Genomic DNA, 13,288 nt, shown 5'->3' with positions numbered 1-13,288 from the left:
CCATACCAGTGTAGATATCCTGCATGAGATTTTTCGCATTGAGATCTGATATGTTTTCAAAGTGTTCCTTTTAATTTTTTTGATCAGTGTCTTTTAATGTACAGTTTTAGTTTCCTAAAAAAAAAAGTTTGTATAGATAGAGCTATACTCCGTAGAGATATATTCCTGCTACTCATGTCTGCTTGTCTTTCTTTTTTTCTAACCATACAGGCCTTTCTTGAGCGATATTTAGGCCCCGGTCCCACCATCCAGTATCACAAAGACCGCTGGCTCGCCAAGCAGTGGACATTGGTCAGCGAGGAACCAGTAACCAATGGATTGAAAGATGGCGTTGTGTTCGTCTTGAAGAGGCAAGACTTCAGCTTGGTAGTCAGCACCAAAAAGATCCCTTTCTTTAAGCTCTCAGAGGAATTTGTGGACCCCAAATCTCATAAATTCGTGATGAGGCTTCAGTCGGAGACTTCAGTTTGAAACCCCTTGGACCTTCATACAAACGGAAGGGATACAAAGTTAAGGTGTACATGGTTGTCCATCTTTTCTTCCTCGGTGGCTTTTTTTTTTTTTGGTCTGTGCTCTTTTGACCTTATGGTAAAATCAACAGGACTCATTTTTATTTTTTTGGTGTGCACCAAACCTCAACCATTGTTTCTACTCTAACATCCATTGTTCATAAACTGTTTTTTGGATTGAAGACCCATCAAAACTTCCATTTTGCTACAAATCCATTCTTCCAGGGCGCTTATTGACTCTGTTTTTTCAGAGCTTTCGGTTCCTTTTTCGTTCCCACCATCTCAGCAATAATTAAAGATCAACAACTCTTCGCATCCGCTGAGACTTAGAACAATGGACCACATGGACCACGTTTTACTCTGAGTGCTTCAGGAGGACCTTGCTTCAACCATTCACACCAGCCGAGGCCATACCAGATTCATGTTTGGTGCCAAATTTAAGGGCTATCAGCTGAGGCTTTTTCTACTCTCCATCCCTGGTGCTTTCCCGTCTTTAACTGTGGAAAAGAAGAAAAACTAGAACGTTTTTGAAGCTTGAGCACAAGAGCTTCTCCGACACCAGTGGCTTAATTCGTAACAAGGTCCCACCAACTATCGTATTTTGCCAACTTGGCTTTGGTGGGGGGAGGAATTCTTCTTCATAGACTGAAAGGTTTTGTATGTTCAGACAGTTCTCAGAAAACCACTAAACTGTGGCGCTGTCTTTTTTTTTTTTTTTTCAAAAATTTGTAAAATAACTAACTTTAATTCTGTAAATGTCCATCCCTGATTTTAAATTTTTTTTTTAATTGAAGAAATATATTGCCATTTTTTTTTAAAGGGGGGGGGGGGGGGGGGAGTGGTCTGAATACACTAGTAGAGTTCACCATAAACCCGTCAAGGTTTTTAATTGAGGAAAAAAGAAAATGTTAGCTCGATTGTATGGAACCATTTCTTGTCTGATGGTGGCGACCATGAAATTTCAGACTGTTACATTCCATGTATTGACTTGTCAACTAAGTGCACTAATTTCTCACATCATCTCGTTTACCGCCTAAGTCCGTAGACCCCCCAACAGTTTGGCTGGCCAGGTGACGTCATGATAATTTCGGGTGTGTTTATTGTTGGAAGTTCCTGTTTTTGTGTCTCTGTGTTGCTTCAGAAGTGCGAGATAAGAAGACGGTCAGCCAGTTGTAATACATTTTTTAAAAATTTGACTCGACAACCAACTACTACTTTGAGAAGGTTTTTTTTCTACAGGAAAAGTGTGGTGTTTGCGAACACATTTTATGTATTCTTTTTTTTTTTTTCAGGTCAACTTTTTCATATGTTTTTTTTTTTTTTTTTTTTTCCTCATTGTGATGTCTCACTTTTTAGTATATATTAAAAAAAAAAAAAAAGTTGACATTTCTAGGATCCCACTACTGAAGGACTTAAAAAAATAAAAAATAAAGTTGTTTTTACACTACCTAACCCTTTTGGTCGTTGGTTTGGCAAATTGGTATTTTTTTTTTTTTTAATAATATAGGCCTCCTCTTGCCCCTTGAAAAACTAAAGGTGACAAATGAATGTGAAAATATAATTTAATGGTTTTTATATTGTTGAGCCTTCTGAAATCTTACTAGTTGTGCTGCAAAATACCAACTGCTGTTGCTGAGTTGACAGATCCTAGGGCAGTGGTCTCCAAACTGCAGCCCAGGGGCTGAATGCAACCCTTTGCTTGCTTTTATTCAGCCCTTGGGGGTACTATTTAATTCACTGACACTTACAAAGGGGCACGTTGCCTCCCTAGTGGCACCAACGATGGGGGCACGTTGCCTCCCTAGTGGCACCAACAATGGGGGCACGTTGCCTCCCTAGTGGCACCAACGATGGGGGCACGTTGCCTCCCTAGTGGCACCAACGATGGGGGCGCGTTGCCTCCCTAGTGGCACCAACGATGGGGGCGCGTTGCCTCCCTAGTGGCACCAACGATGGGGGCGCGTTGCCTCCCTAGTGGCACCAACGATGGGGGCGCGTTGCCTCCCTAGTGGCACCAACGATGGGGGCGCGTTGCCTCCCTAGTGGCACCAACGATGGGGGCGCGTTGCCTCCCTAGTGGCACCAACGATGGGGGCGCGATGCCTCCCTAGAGGCACCAACGATGGGGGCACGTTGCCTCCCTAGTGGCACCAACGATGGGGGCACGTTGCCTCCCTAGTGGCACCAACGATGGGGGCACGTTGCCTCCCTAGTGGCACCAACGATGGGGGCGCGTTGCCTCCCTAGTGGCACCAACGATGGGGGCGCGTTGCCTCCCTAGTGGCACCAACGATGGGGGCGCGTTGCCTCCCTAGTGGCACCAACGATGGGGGCACGGTTTACTCCTGATGGTAAAGCACCCCCCCTCCCCCCAAAGTCTAAATGACCGTAAACTGGCCCTTTGTTTATAAGGATTGGAGACCGCTGTCCTAGGCCAATGGGGAAGATTCTTCAGAATGTGTGTATGCATATGTACTGTATATGGAAATATATATATACTGAAGCTTTTATATTGTTGAGCCTTCTGAAATCTTACTAGTTGTGCTGCAAAATACCAACTGCAGTTGCTGAGTCGTATCCTAGGGCAGTGGTCTCCAAACTGCAGCCCAGTGGCTGAATGTGGCCCTTTGCTTGCTTTTATTCGACCCTTGGGGCACTATTTAATTCACTAACACTAACAAAGGGGCACGATGCCTCCCTAGTGGCACCATCGATGGGGCACGATGCCTCCCTAGTGGCACCATCGATGGGGGCACGTTGCCTCCCTAGTGGCACCATCGATAGGGGCACGTTGCCTCCCTAGTGGCACCATCGATAGGGGCACGTTGCCTCCCTAGTGGCACCAACGATGGGGGCACGATGCCTCCCTAGTGGCACCAACGATGGGGGCACGATGCCTCCCTAGTGGCACCAACGATGGGGGCACGATGCCTCCCTAGTGGCACCAACGATGGGGGCACGATGCCTCCCTAGTGGCACCAACGATGGGGGCACGATGCCTCCCTAGTGGCACCAACGATGGGGGCACGATGCCTCCCTAGTGGCACCAACGATGGGGGCACGATGCCTCCCTAGTGGCACCAACGATGGGGGCACGATGCCTCCCTAGTGGCACCAACGATGGGGGCACGATGCCTCCCTAGTGGCACCAATGATGGGGGCACGTTGCCTCCCTAGTGGCACCAATGATGGGGGCATGTTGCCTCCCTAGTGGCACCAATGATGGGGGCACATTGCCTCCCTAGTGGCACCAACGATGGGGCACATTGCCTCCCTAGTGGCACCAACGATGGGGGCACGGTTTACTCCTGATGGCAACGGCCCCATCCCAAAGTCTAAACTGGCCCTTTTGTTTAGAAGGATTGGAGACCGCTGTCCTAGGCCAATGGAGAAAATTCTTCAGAATGTGTGTATGCATATGTACTGTATATGGAAATATATATACTGAAGTTGCGGTAGGGCATGTACAGCCGATAAAGGAAAGTTTAGCATTACATTGTATATTGCTTTTGGCAGTATTAATGGTTATTCAGCATCATAAACCATTGTGGTTGGTTTCAAATACCCAGTTTTATCCAATCGTTCAAAATGCATGACTCCCAGACTTTGTTCCAGACTTTCAAGTCTTGATAATTAAAATGGCCTTATGTAATTTATTAGCATTTTTTTATAGATTTTTTTTTTAGATGTTTACAAATATATGTAATTTTATATTAAACCAGTTGTCCTAAATTGGCAAAGGTTTTGGATAATTTTCATGTTAGCAACTACCCCCTCCCACCTTTTGGATGTGGAATTAGGCTAAATCAAGAGCCATTTTTGTTGGCCTTTACAATTTTTTCAAACACCTTTTTGGATGGTTGTACAAATTTTCAGACAATCCTTTCGCTAGGGACTGATGACCTCACTGTGGTATGATTCAGGTAGTTGAAAAAAAAAATGGCCAGCTCTATGAAGTCGCTGCTTGCTGGAAAATGGATAAGGCCAAGTTTTTATGAGTTCTAATCTATCTAATGTTAATTTCCATCCTAGTGTTCTTAAAATGTGTATGGCACACAAGAGGGCTGTCTGTGGTATTTAACGGAGTTGAACAACTGATTTTCTGAGCAGCCTTTCACAAAAGGAACCCCTGAAATGATCAGGTCTTGGGGAACCCTTGCTAAAACCAATTTGTTGGGGGTCATCAGAGAAAATGCCCTTTATAATTGTGGTCAGAACATTCAAAAGATCATTGGTGTTATAATACTGCTCCGGCCAAGGGTTGTTGACCCCTGAACTATATGAGCACCATCAGATGGGAGGTAAATGAGCCACAGCTCAAAGAACCCTTGATGAACCCTTGAAATTATCAGGTCTTGGGGAACCCCTCCTTAAACCAATTAATTGGTGGCCATCGTGAAAAATGCCCTTTACATTAGTGGCTAATAATCAGAATGCTCAGATCATTAGTATCATAACGCTGGCTCAGCCACAGTGATGGTGCCTGCATAGATGGTGGGCCAGCGCTCAAACAACCCTTGATGAACCCTTAAAATGATCAGGTCTTGGGGAATCTTGCTAAAACTAATTTACTGGAGGTCAACTGAGAAAATGTCCTTTACATTTAGTGACCAATGTTCAGAATGCTCAGATCATTGGCATCCTAACACTGCGTATGCCAAAGGGGTTGTTCACCCCGGAACTATGTGGGCAGCATCCGATGGGAGGTCAATGAGCCACAGCTCAAGAACTTTTGAGGAACCCTTTAAATATATCCGGTCTTGGGAAACCCTAGCTAAAACCTATTTATTGGGAGTGATCTGAGAAAATGCCCTTTATATTGGTGGCCAATTGTTGTCCAAGGGTTGTTGACCCCAGAACTATGCGGGCACCATTAGATGGGATTGTAATGTGAGACAGCGCAAGGAACCCCTAGCAACCTCTGGGGCAAACCAAAGGGTTCCATCAAAACCTGGTTGAGGATGGCAATTTAGAGACTATGGAGGGCTTGCCTCTGTTCAGAAGACCCAAGCAATGTGAGTAGAAATAGAAATCTTCAGCATCTAAACATAACCACATGCCCTAGGCCAGTGATGGCGAACCTTTTCGAGCCCAAGAGCCCAAACTGCAACACAAAGCCAACTTATCTGTTTCAAAGTGCCAGAGAGTTAATACCAGGGGTGGAAATGTGATATATCACCTCCCAGCCACCTGCCAACTGCCGTCTGAAAATTGATCCACTGTGGATTGCTTCTCAGAAGAGCAGCAAGGGATGCTGCATATGTAAATGCACCCCAACCCAGCTACTCACCTCTGCATCCCAAAGCTCCCCCTCTTTGCTTACTTCTACATGCCCTGCTCACTATTGCACCCCCCACAAAGCTGCTGACCTTGTAAAGGTTAGCCGGTCAGCGGTGTGCACTCTTCTTCCTCGTGTGCCCACAGAGCTCTGCGTGCCAGCTGTGGCACGCGTGCCATGGGTTCGCCATCACTTCCCTAGGCAATGCAGTCTTTGGCCATTAGAATTTAACCAAAAAAAAATTGGTGGCCTGTGGGAATTGGTTCTACTTCCGATTCTACTTCCGGTTCTACTTAGCAAATGAGGACTATACTGGGCAAACTTGACCAAGGAAGGGCCATCATAACTTGTGTGGAGCTTTATCTGTAGTAGTTGGACATAGCTAGAATGTTAAAAAGTATATCTGGGTAAAATTAACAAAAAAAGGTTGGTAGATCTTGGCAATACATACACATTTCCCAATTTTTTTGTTTCTTTAGAAGTACAGAAAATTTTTGATTTTCGGTTGATCTGCTAGAAATCCAGTGAGCTCCTAACTTCCTGTGGTGAGCTAACTCTGCTGCACAGAAATCCCAAGCATTGTTGTCCACCTTGCCCAGTTCTCACCTGCTGGCCTACAGAACTCCAACCCTTGCCCTCATTTCTATATCCTAAATGGAGAAGTTTTTAGTCCATTGGGGCTAAGAGGGTGAATTAATGAAAGACCCATTCAAACTCGTGTGCCTTTTATTCATTTTGCCATTCAAAATGAATGCTACCCCAAATGCGCAATGCTAGTAGTGTGCTGTAGTGCGCTTTGCCCAAAAAGAGTTACTGTATATGTGTTTCTCGGTCCATTGGGAACCCATACAAAAATGAGGGGTGCAGCTCCAGGCTCCTGTTACTCCACATTTAGTTAACAGCCGCTGGGATTGCAGGCAGGAAAGGAGCTAGTCTCTCCATGGTAGACAGCGGCAGAGGAAAAGAACGGTTCCGGATGCCACACACCTCACAAAACCCTAGGTGTGTAGGTAGAGCAACCTCAGCCCAGACTCTCTCCAAGCCACGCTCCCTCCAACGTGTTTTGGCCAGCCCTTTAGGGCTTAGTTTTGAAGGACATGACTAAGCACCCTGGCCGCGGTGAAACGCGTCGCAGGCATGGCCTGGACGGAGTCTTGGCTGAGGCTGCTAGTACTATACACCTAGGGTTTTGTGAGACATGTGGCATCCTGAACCATTCTTTTCCCCTGCCTTTTATTGTCCCTTGCCATATGTTGGCATAAAGCTCCTCCCAGGTCTCTTCTTGCACTCATGTAGCAGTCTTTAGGGGCCTAACAAGATGGCCGCTGTTTGGCACTCAAGCTAATGACTCCCGTTCGGTCGCTGTGGGCCTGTTTACGGACAGATCTTTCTGGTTGTGAAACTTGTGTGAGAAGCCTCAGATAGAAGCTGCAATCCAGAGGCCCTAGGGCAATGGAGCTGAACATATTTTCGAACGTAAATCTTTGTCCCGGTCTAGACTGGATGTTCACTATGGAAGAGTTAACTTGAAAAGATGGGCCTGTGATTGTAAAATAAAAACATTTTTTATCTTTTTTATTTTGTTTTCTTTTCATCAGGGCTGGTTACAATGTGCATGTCTGTAGAATACTGTAAAATGTAAAAATTTTTTTTTTTTTTTATGTCCCCTTTTTTTTAATATATAAATAAAATAAAAAAATAAACTGTTTTTACGGTTTGCAGTGAATTCAACCTGTACGGCATTAGAATTTTTTTTTTTCTTAAATATAGAATAAAAACTTTTTTTTTTTTTTGTATAAAATAAAAAAATTTTTTTGGAAGATTTCGTTTGCTTTTTGGTTGTTTTGTGAGTGAAAATGTTCAGGAGAGAAGAAAAGGCTTCCAAAGGGATTGTTCGCCGATGGCAACCAAATTCTGCCCTTCCTGTGGTCAAACCTTGGTAGCTGTGAGCAACTGTGCTGAGTTGTATTGGTAGACTGTGTGGTGCATACCTTATTTTAGAGCCAATGACCTCATCTTCTCTTTGCAATGCAGGCAAATCATGGCTGGTGGGAGGGGCTAGCAGGGGGCTGTACATGGCTTTCTGGAAACATCACAGCACCCTGCCTCAGTACTCCTCTAAGGAGCCCTCAGTCCTGATGCAAGCAGCGGGAGGAGTTATGCAAATTTTAAAATGATTTCATGAGTCGGAGTCTGTGTCCGTCTGGCTTAGGGGTAGATCCATATGGTTTTTCCAGGGCCGATACCGATGTTTTGGTCACAAAGTATCGCTATGGGCCGATATTCTGCACATTCAATCACACATCTAATGCAGAGTGACCAGTGCCCCCATCCAATGCAGAGTGACCAGAGCCCCCATCCAATGCAGAGTGACCAGAGCCCCCATCCAATGCAGAGTGACCAGAGCCCCCATCCAATGCAGAGTGACCAGAGCCCCCATCCAATGCAGAGTGACCATTGCCCCCATCCAATGCAGAGTGACCAGAGCCCCCATCCAATGCAGAGTGACCAGTGCATGGGGATTAGAGCGCCGCCTGATTACACAGAGCAGGATTCTTCCGCTTACCCGACGTGGGCGCTGTCCTACGAAGTCCCAGCTCCTGGACTGGCTCCTATGATGACGTCACCAGTGGGCTGTCTCTCATAGGTAGGAGTCGGTCCAGGAGGCAGGACTTCGTATGACAGCGCCCACGCCGGGTAAGCAGAAGAACCCTGCTCTGTGTAATCAGGCGGCGCTCTAATCCCTATCCCCCCCCCCCTTCCCCTTCCGGAGGCAGCCCAATAGGCTCTACCTTAAGAAAATATCGATCATATCACCAAGTTTGTGGCCGATACGATACTTTAAAAAAAGTGAATATCAGCCTCCGATTATAATGAGGGAACTATCAGAACATCCATACATGGAAGAAGAAACCAACCTCCACCCCAAGCTCAACCTCAATTGCAAAAATTACAATTGCCTCTGAAGGAGCCGTCGTGACTGGCAAAACTGGTCAGGCTTTTAGCCTTGCTCCCATAATACCAGCTTCTAGAATATCTCCTCCGTCCATTTCAATGGTCTGTGGCTTCTCAGGACATGGATTTACAGTGGGGAAAATAATTATTTAATCCTCTGCAGATTTTGTAAGTTTGCCCACTTACAAAGAAGTGAAGGGTCTATAATTTTCATCATAGGTGTATTTTATATGATAGAGACAGAATATCCACCAGAAATCCAGAAAAAACATGATACAAATTTTGACAAACTGAGTTGCAGTACAGTGAGTAAAAGAAGTGTTTGATCCCAAAGCAAAACATGATTTGGTACTTGGTGGAGAAACCCTTGTTGGGAAGCACAGAGGTAAGACATTTTTTGTAGTTGGTGACCAGGTTTTGCACACATCTCAGGAGATATTTTGGTCCACTCTTCTTTACAGATCTTCTCGAAATCCTTAGTTTCTTGGCTGTCGCTTGGCAACTCGAAGTTTCAGCTCCCTCCATAAATTTTCTATAGGATTACGGTCTGGAGACTGGCTAGGCCACTCCATGACCTTAATGTGCTTCTTCTTGAGCCTCTCCTTTGTTGCCTTGGTGGTAGGTTTTGGGTCATTCTCACGCTGGAAGACCCAAGCATGACCCATTTTCAGTGTTCTGGCTGAGGGAATAAGGTTCTCATCCAAGATTTTACGATACATGATGGCCCCATCCATTGGCTCCTCAATGCAATACCTTGGTGGTATGTTTTGGGTCATTGTCATGCTGGAAGACCCATCCATGACCCATCTTCAGTGTTCTGGCTGAGGGAAGAAGGTTCTCATCCAAGATTTTACAATACATGGCCCTGTCCATTGGCTCCTCAATGCGGCAAAGTCAGCCAGTATTTTTAACGGAGAAAGAGTCCCAAAGTATAATGTTTCCACCTCCATGGTTGACTGTAGGGATGGTGTTAGGGTCATAGTCAGCATTTTTCTTTCTCCAAACACGGCGAGTCGCGTTAATTCCAAAGAGGTAAATTTTGGTCTCATCTGACCACAGCACTTTCTCCCAATCCTTCTCTGAATCATGTAATTGTTCATTGGCAAACTTCAGATGGGCCTGTACATGTGCCTTTTTGAGAAGAGGGACCTTGCGGGTGCTGCAGGATTTCAATTCCTGGCGGTGATCTGCCTTGAGATCGTTCACAAGCTCCTCCCGAGTAGTTCTGGGCTGATCCCTCACTTTTATCATGATCATCCTTACTTATAGTCCAAGAGGGCAAATTGTCTACAGGAAATGATAAAGACCTGACAGAGGTTCTAACCCTTCCACGCCCCACCTAAAACGAAGAAAAGGAGTTCTGTTTAAAATCCAGTCCCCCTTTGTTAGAATAGGTCCACTTTGCCACAATGACAGGCCCTCTTTGAAGGGAACGCTTGGCTGTGCATCGATCGTATCTCACCGAGGCACAGAAGTGTCGGGGTGTGTCACTGCAGCTATAAAATATTGTGTGTCACCGGCCGCAGAGACCATTACACAATCCACAGGAAGCAAGTGCAGGAAGGGTTGGGGGGGCCCGGGGGGGAGTCACTGAGCGTCCTCAGTGTGTCCGAGGAGATGGTCGCTGGTGGAACTATAATCTCAACTGGGAATCCTGAGACTCCATAGAGTAAGGCCACTTTCACTGATCACACAGGTAAGGGGGTGTCATGGCGCTCCCCGCTCAGACTTTGGGACGTCTTATATTTTTGTGGTTTCAAGGACTTTATTATGTATCAAATTCAAGAACAAATCTTCTTTGGAATCTGGAAGGCGACCTTTGCCTATATAGGACCCTAGACCAACCAAGGTAGGACTGCACGTGGTAAACAACCAGGCTGTGATGCCATGGCATTTATACAAAGCTTAACTGACATTCCCATCCTCCATTACCCAACAACCAGGCTGTGATGCCATGGCATTCAGAACATCCTAGCCTGACATTCCCATCCTCCATTACCCAACAACCAGGCTGTGATGCCATGGCATTTATACAATGCTTACCTGACATTCCCATCCACCATTACCCAACAACCAGGCTGTGATGCCATGGCATTTATACAATGCTTACCTGACATTCCCATTATCCATTACCCAACAACCAGGCTGTGATGCCATGGCATTTATACAATGCTTACCTGACATTCCCATCCTCCATTACCCAACAACCAGGCTGTGATGCCATGGCATTCCATACAATGCTAAACTGACATTCCCATTCTCCATTACCCAACAACCAGGCTGTGATGCCGTGGCATTCAGAACATCCTAGCCTGACATTCCCATCCTCCATTACCCAACAACCAGGCTGTGATGCCATGGCATTTATACAATGCTTACCTGACATTCCCATCCACCATTACCCAACAACCAGGCTGTGATGCCATGGCATTTATACAATGCTTACCTGACATTCCCATCCTCCATTACCCAACAACCAGGCTGTGATGCCATGGCATTCCATACAATGCTAAACTGACATTCCCATCCTCCATTACCCAACAACCAGGCTGTGATGCCATGGCATTCATACAATGCTTACCTGACATTCCCATCCACCATTACCCAACAACCAGGCTGTGATGCCATGACATTTATACAATGCTTACCTGACATTCCCATCCTCCATTACCCAACAACCAGGCTGTGATGCCATGGCATTCATACAATGCTTACCTGACATTCCCATCCTCCATTACCCAACAACCAGGCTGTGATGCCATGGCATTCCATACAATGCTAAACTGACATTCCCATCCTCCATTACCCAACAACCAGGCTGTGATGCCATGGCATTCATACAATGCTTACCTGACATTCCCATCCACCATTACCCAACAACCAGGCTGTGATGCCATGGCATTCCTACAAAGCTAAACTGACATTCCCATCCTCCATTACCCAACAACCAGGCTGTGATGCCATGGCATTCCATACAATGCTAAACTGACATTCCCATCCTCCATTACCCAACAACCAGGCTGTGATGCCATGGCATTCAGAACATCTTAGCCTGACATTCCCATCCTCCGTTACCCAACAACCAGGCTGTGATGGTGGCTTGAAGGAGTTTTTCCCAATTGTCTGCAGCCTATGAGGTGAGCCAATGCAGAAAACCTGGATTTATTTACTTATAGCGCCAACGTATTCCACGGTGCGGTACAAAATGCATGAAGGTGAAGAGTAGCGGCCGGTATGAACAGTTAGGCACACCATGAGCAGACTGCAGACCTTTTCATGTGACAACACTGAAGAAATGACACTTTGCTACAATGTAAAGTAGTGAGTGTACAGCTTGTATAACAGTGTAAATTTGCTGTCCCCTCAAAATAACTCAACACTCAAAAGTGAGTACACCCCTAAGTGACAATGTCCAAATTACGCCCAATTAGCCATTTTCCCTCCCCGGTGTCATGTGACTCCTTAGTGTTACAAGGTCTCAGGTGTGAATGAGGAGCAGGTGTGTTAAATTTGGTGTTATCGCTCTCACTCTCTCATACTGGTCACTGGAAGTTCAACATGGTAGGTGATAGGATTTGTATCTAAGCTGCACAAAGTAGAATCAGAATATAAAAAAAAAGCTACAATAAATCCTTTTGTATAAAAAATGTATTTCACATAAGACAACAAATAAATACATTGTATATAAAGAAATACAAAAATATTATCATCATGAAAAAAATGGTAACAAAGATTGCGGCTTTTCTGGATGAGGCTTCTGTTCTGTTACCGGTTCAGTTATAAAAATTGCTACCAGTCAGTTCTATTCAACATATCAGAAGGGTAAGGCTCCGTTCACATTGGGGCAGCTTCAAAGTCGCCCGACCGCGAAGTCGCCCCGCACAGTGCGACTTCAGACCAGCTTGCAAACTTCTTCAACCACTTGCCGACCAGCCGCCATAGTTTTACGGCGCAGGTCGGCTCTGTCCCACGAAATGGCGTACCACAGGACCACGAGTGGGGGGGGGGGGGGGTTGTCATGCTGCACGCCCATTTTCCAAAGGGGAAGCTAATTAGCGGGTCTGGTGGCCGCGATCGCTCCCCGTGGAGACAGAACGGCAGTCTGCCGTTATAAACACAGCACACCGCTGTTCTGTCAGTAATGAACACAGGGATCCTCTTATTTAGGAGGAACACACAGGTCTCTGTGTTTATTCGGCAAGCCCATCCCCCACACAGTTAGAAAGCACTCCCTAGGGACACATTTAACCCTTTGATCTCCACTGGTGTTAACCCCTTCCCTGCCAGTGTCATTATTACAGTAAGTGCATATTTTTAGCACTGATTACCGTAGTAATGTCAATAAGTGTCAAAAATGTCAGGGGTCCGATCTGTACGCCGCAATGTCGCAGTCCCGTTAAAAAATCGCTGATCGCCGCCATTACTAGTAAAAATAAATAAAAATTACATAAATCTTTCCCCTAGTTTGTAGATGTGATAACCAAACGAAATACGTTAATAGGGATTTTTTTTTACCAAAAATATGTAGCAGAATACAAATTGGCCT

At 45.6% G+C, this 13,288-nt stretch overlaps 1 protein-coding gene across 1 annotated transcript in view; it reads left to right on the top strand.

The window, feature by feature from the left end:
* Positions 1-1,065, top strand: part of VANGL2 (VANGL planar cell polarity protein 2) — a 134,148-nt gene extending 133,083 nt beyond the window's left edge. Inside the window, exon 9 of the mRNA XM_082242723.1 lies at positions 211-1,065. Coding sequence (XP_082098849.1) covers positions 211-471 — 261 coding nt within the window. The 3' untranslated portion in view covers positions 472-1,065. The remainder of the gene's footprint in view (positions 1-210) is intronic.
* Positions 1,066-13,288: the final 12,223 nt, after the last annotated feature.

This window comes from Pelophylax lessonae (assembly GCF_965119305.1).
Source record: "Pelophylax lessonae genome assembly, chromosome: 13".
NCBI classification, from domain to species: Eukaryota; Metazoa; Chordata; class Amphibia; order Anura; family Ranidae; genus Pelophylax; species Pelophylax lessonae.
This window is presented reverse-complemented; position numbering and strand designations above follow the sequence as displayed.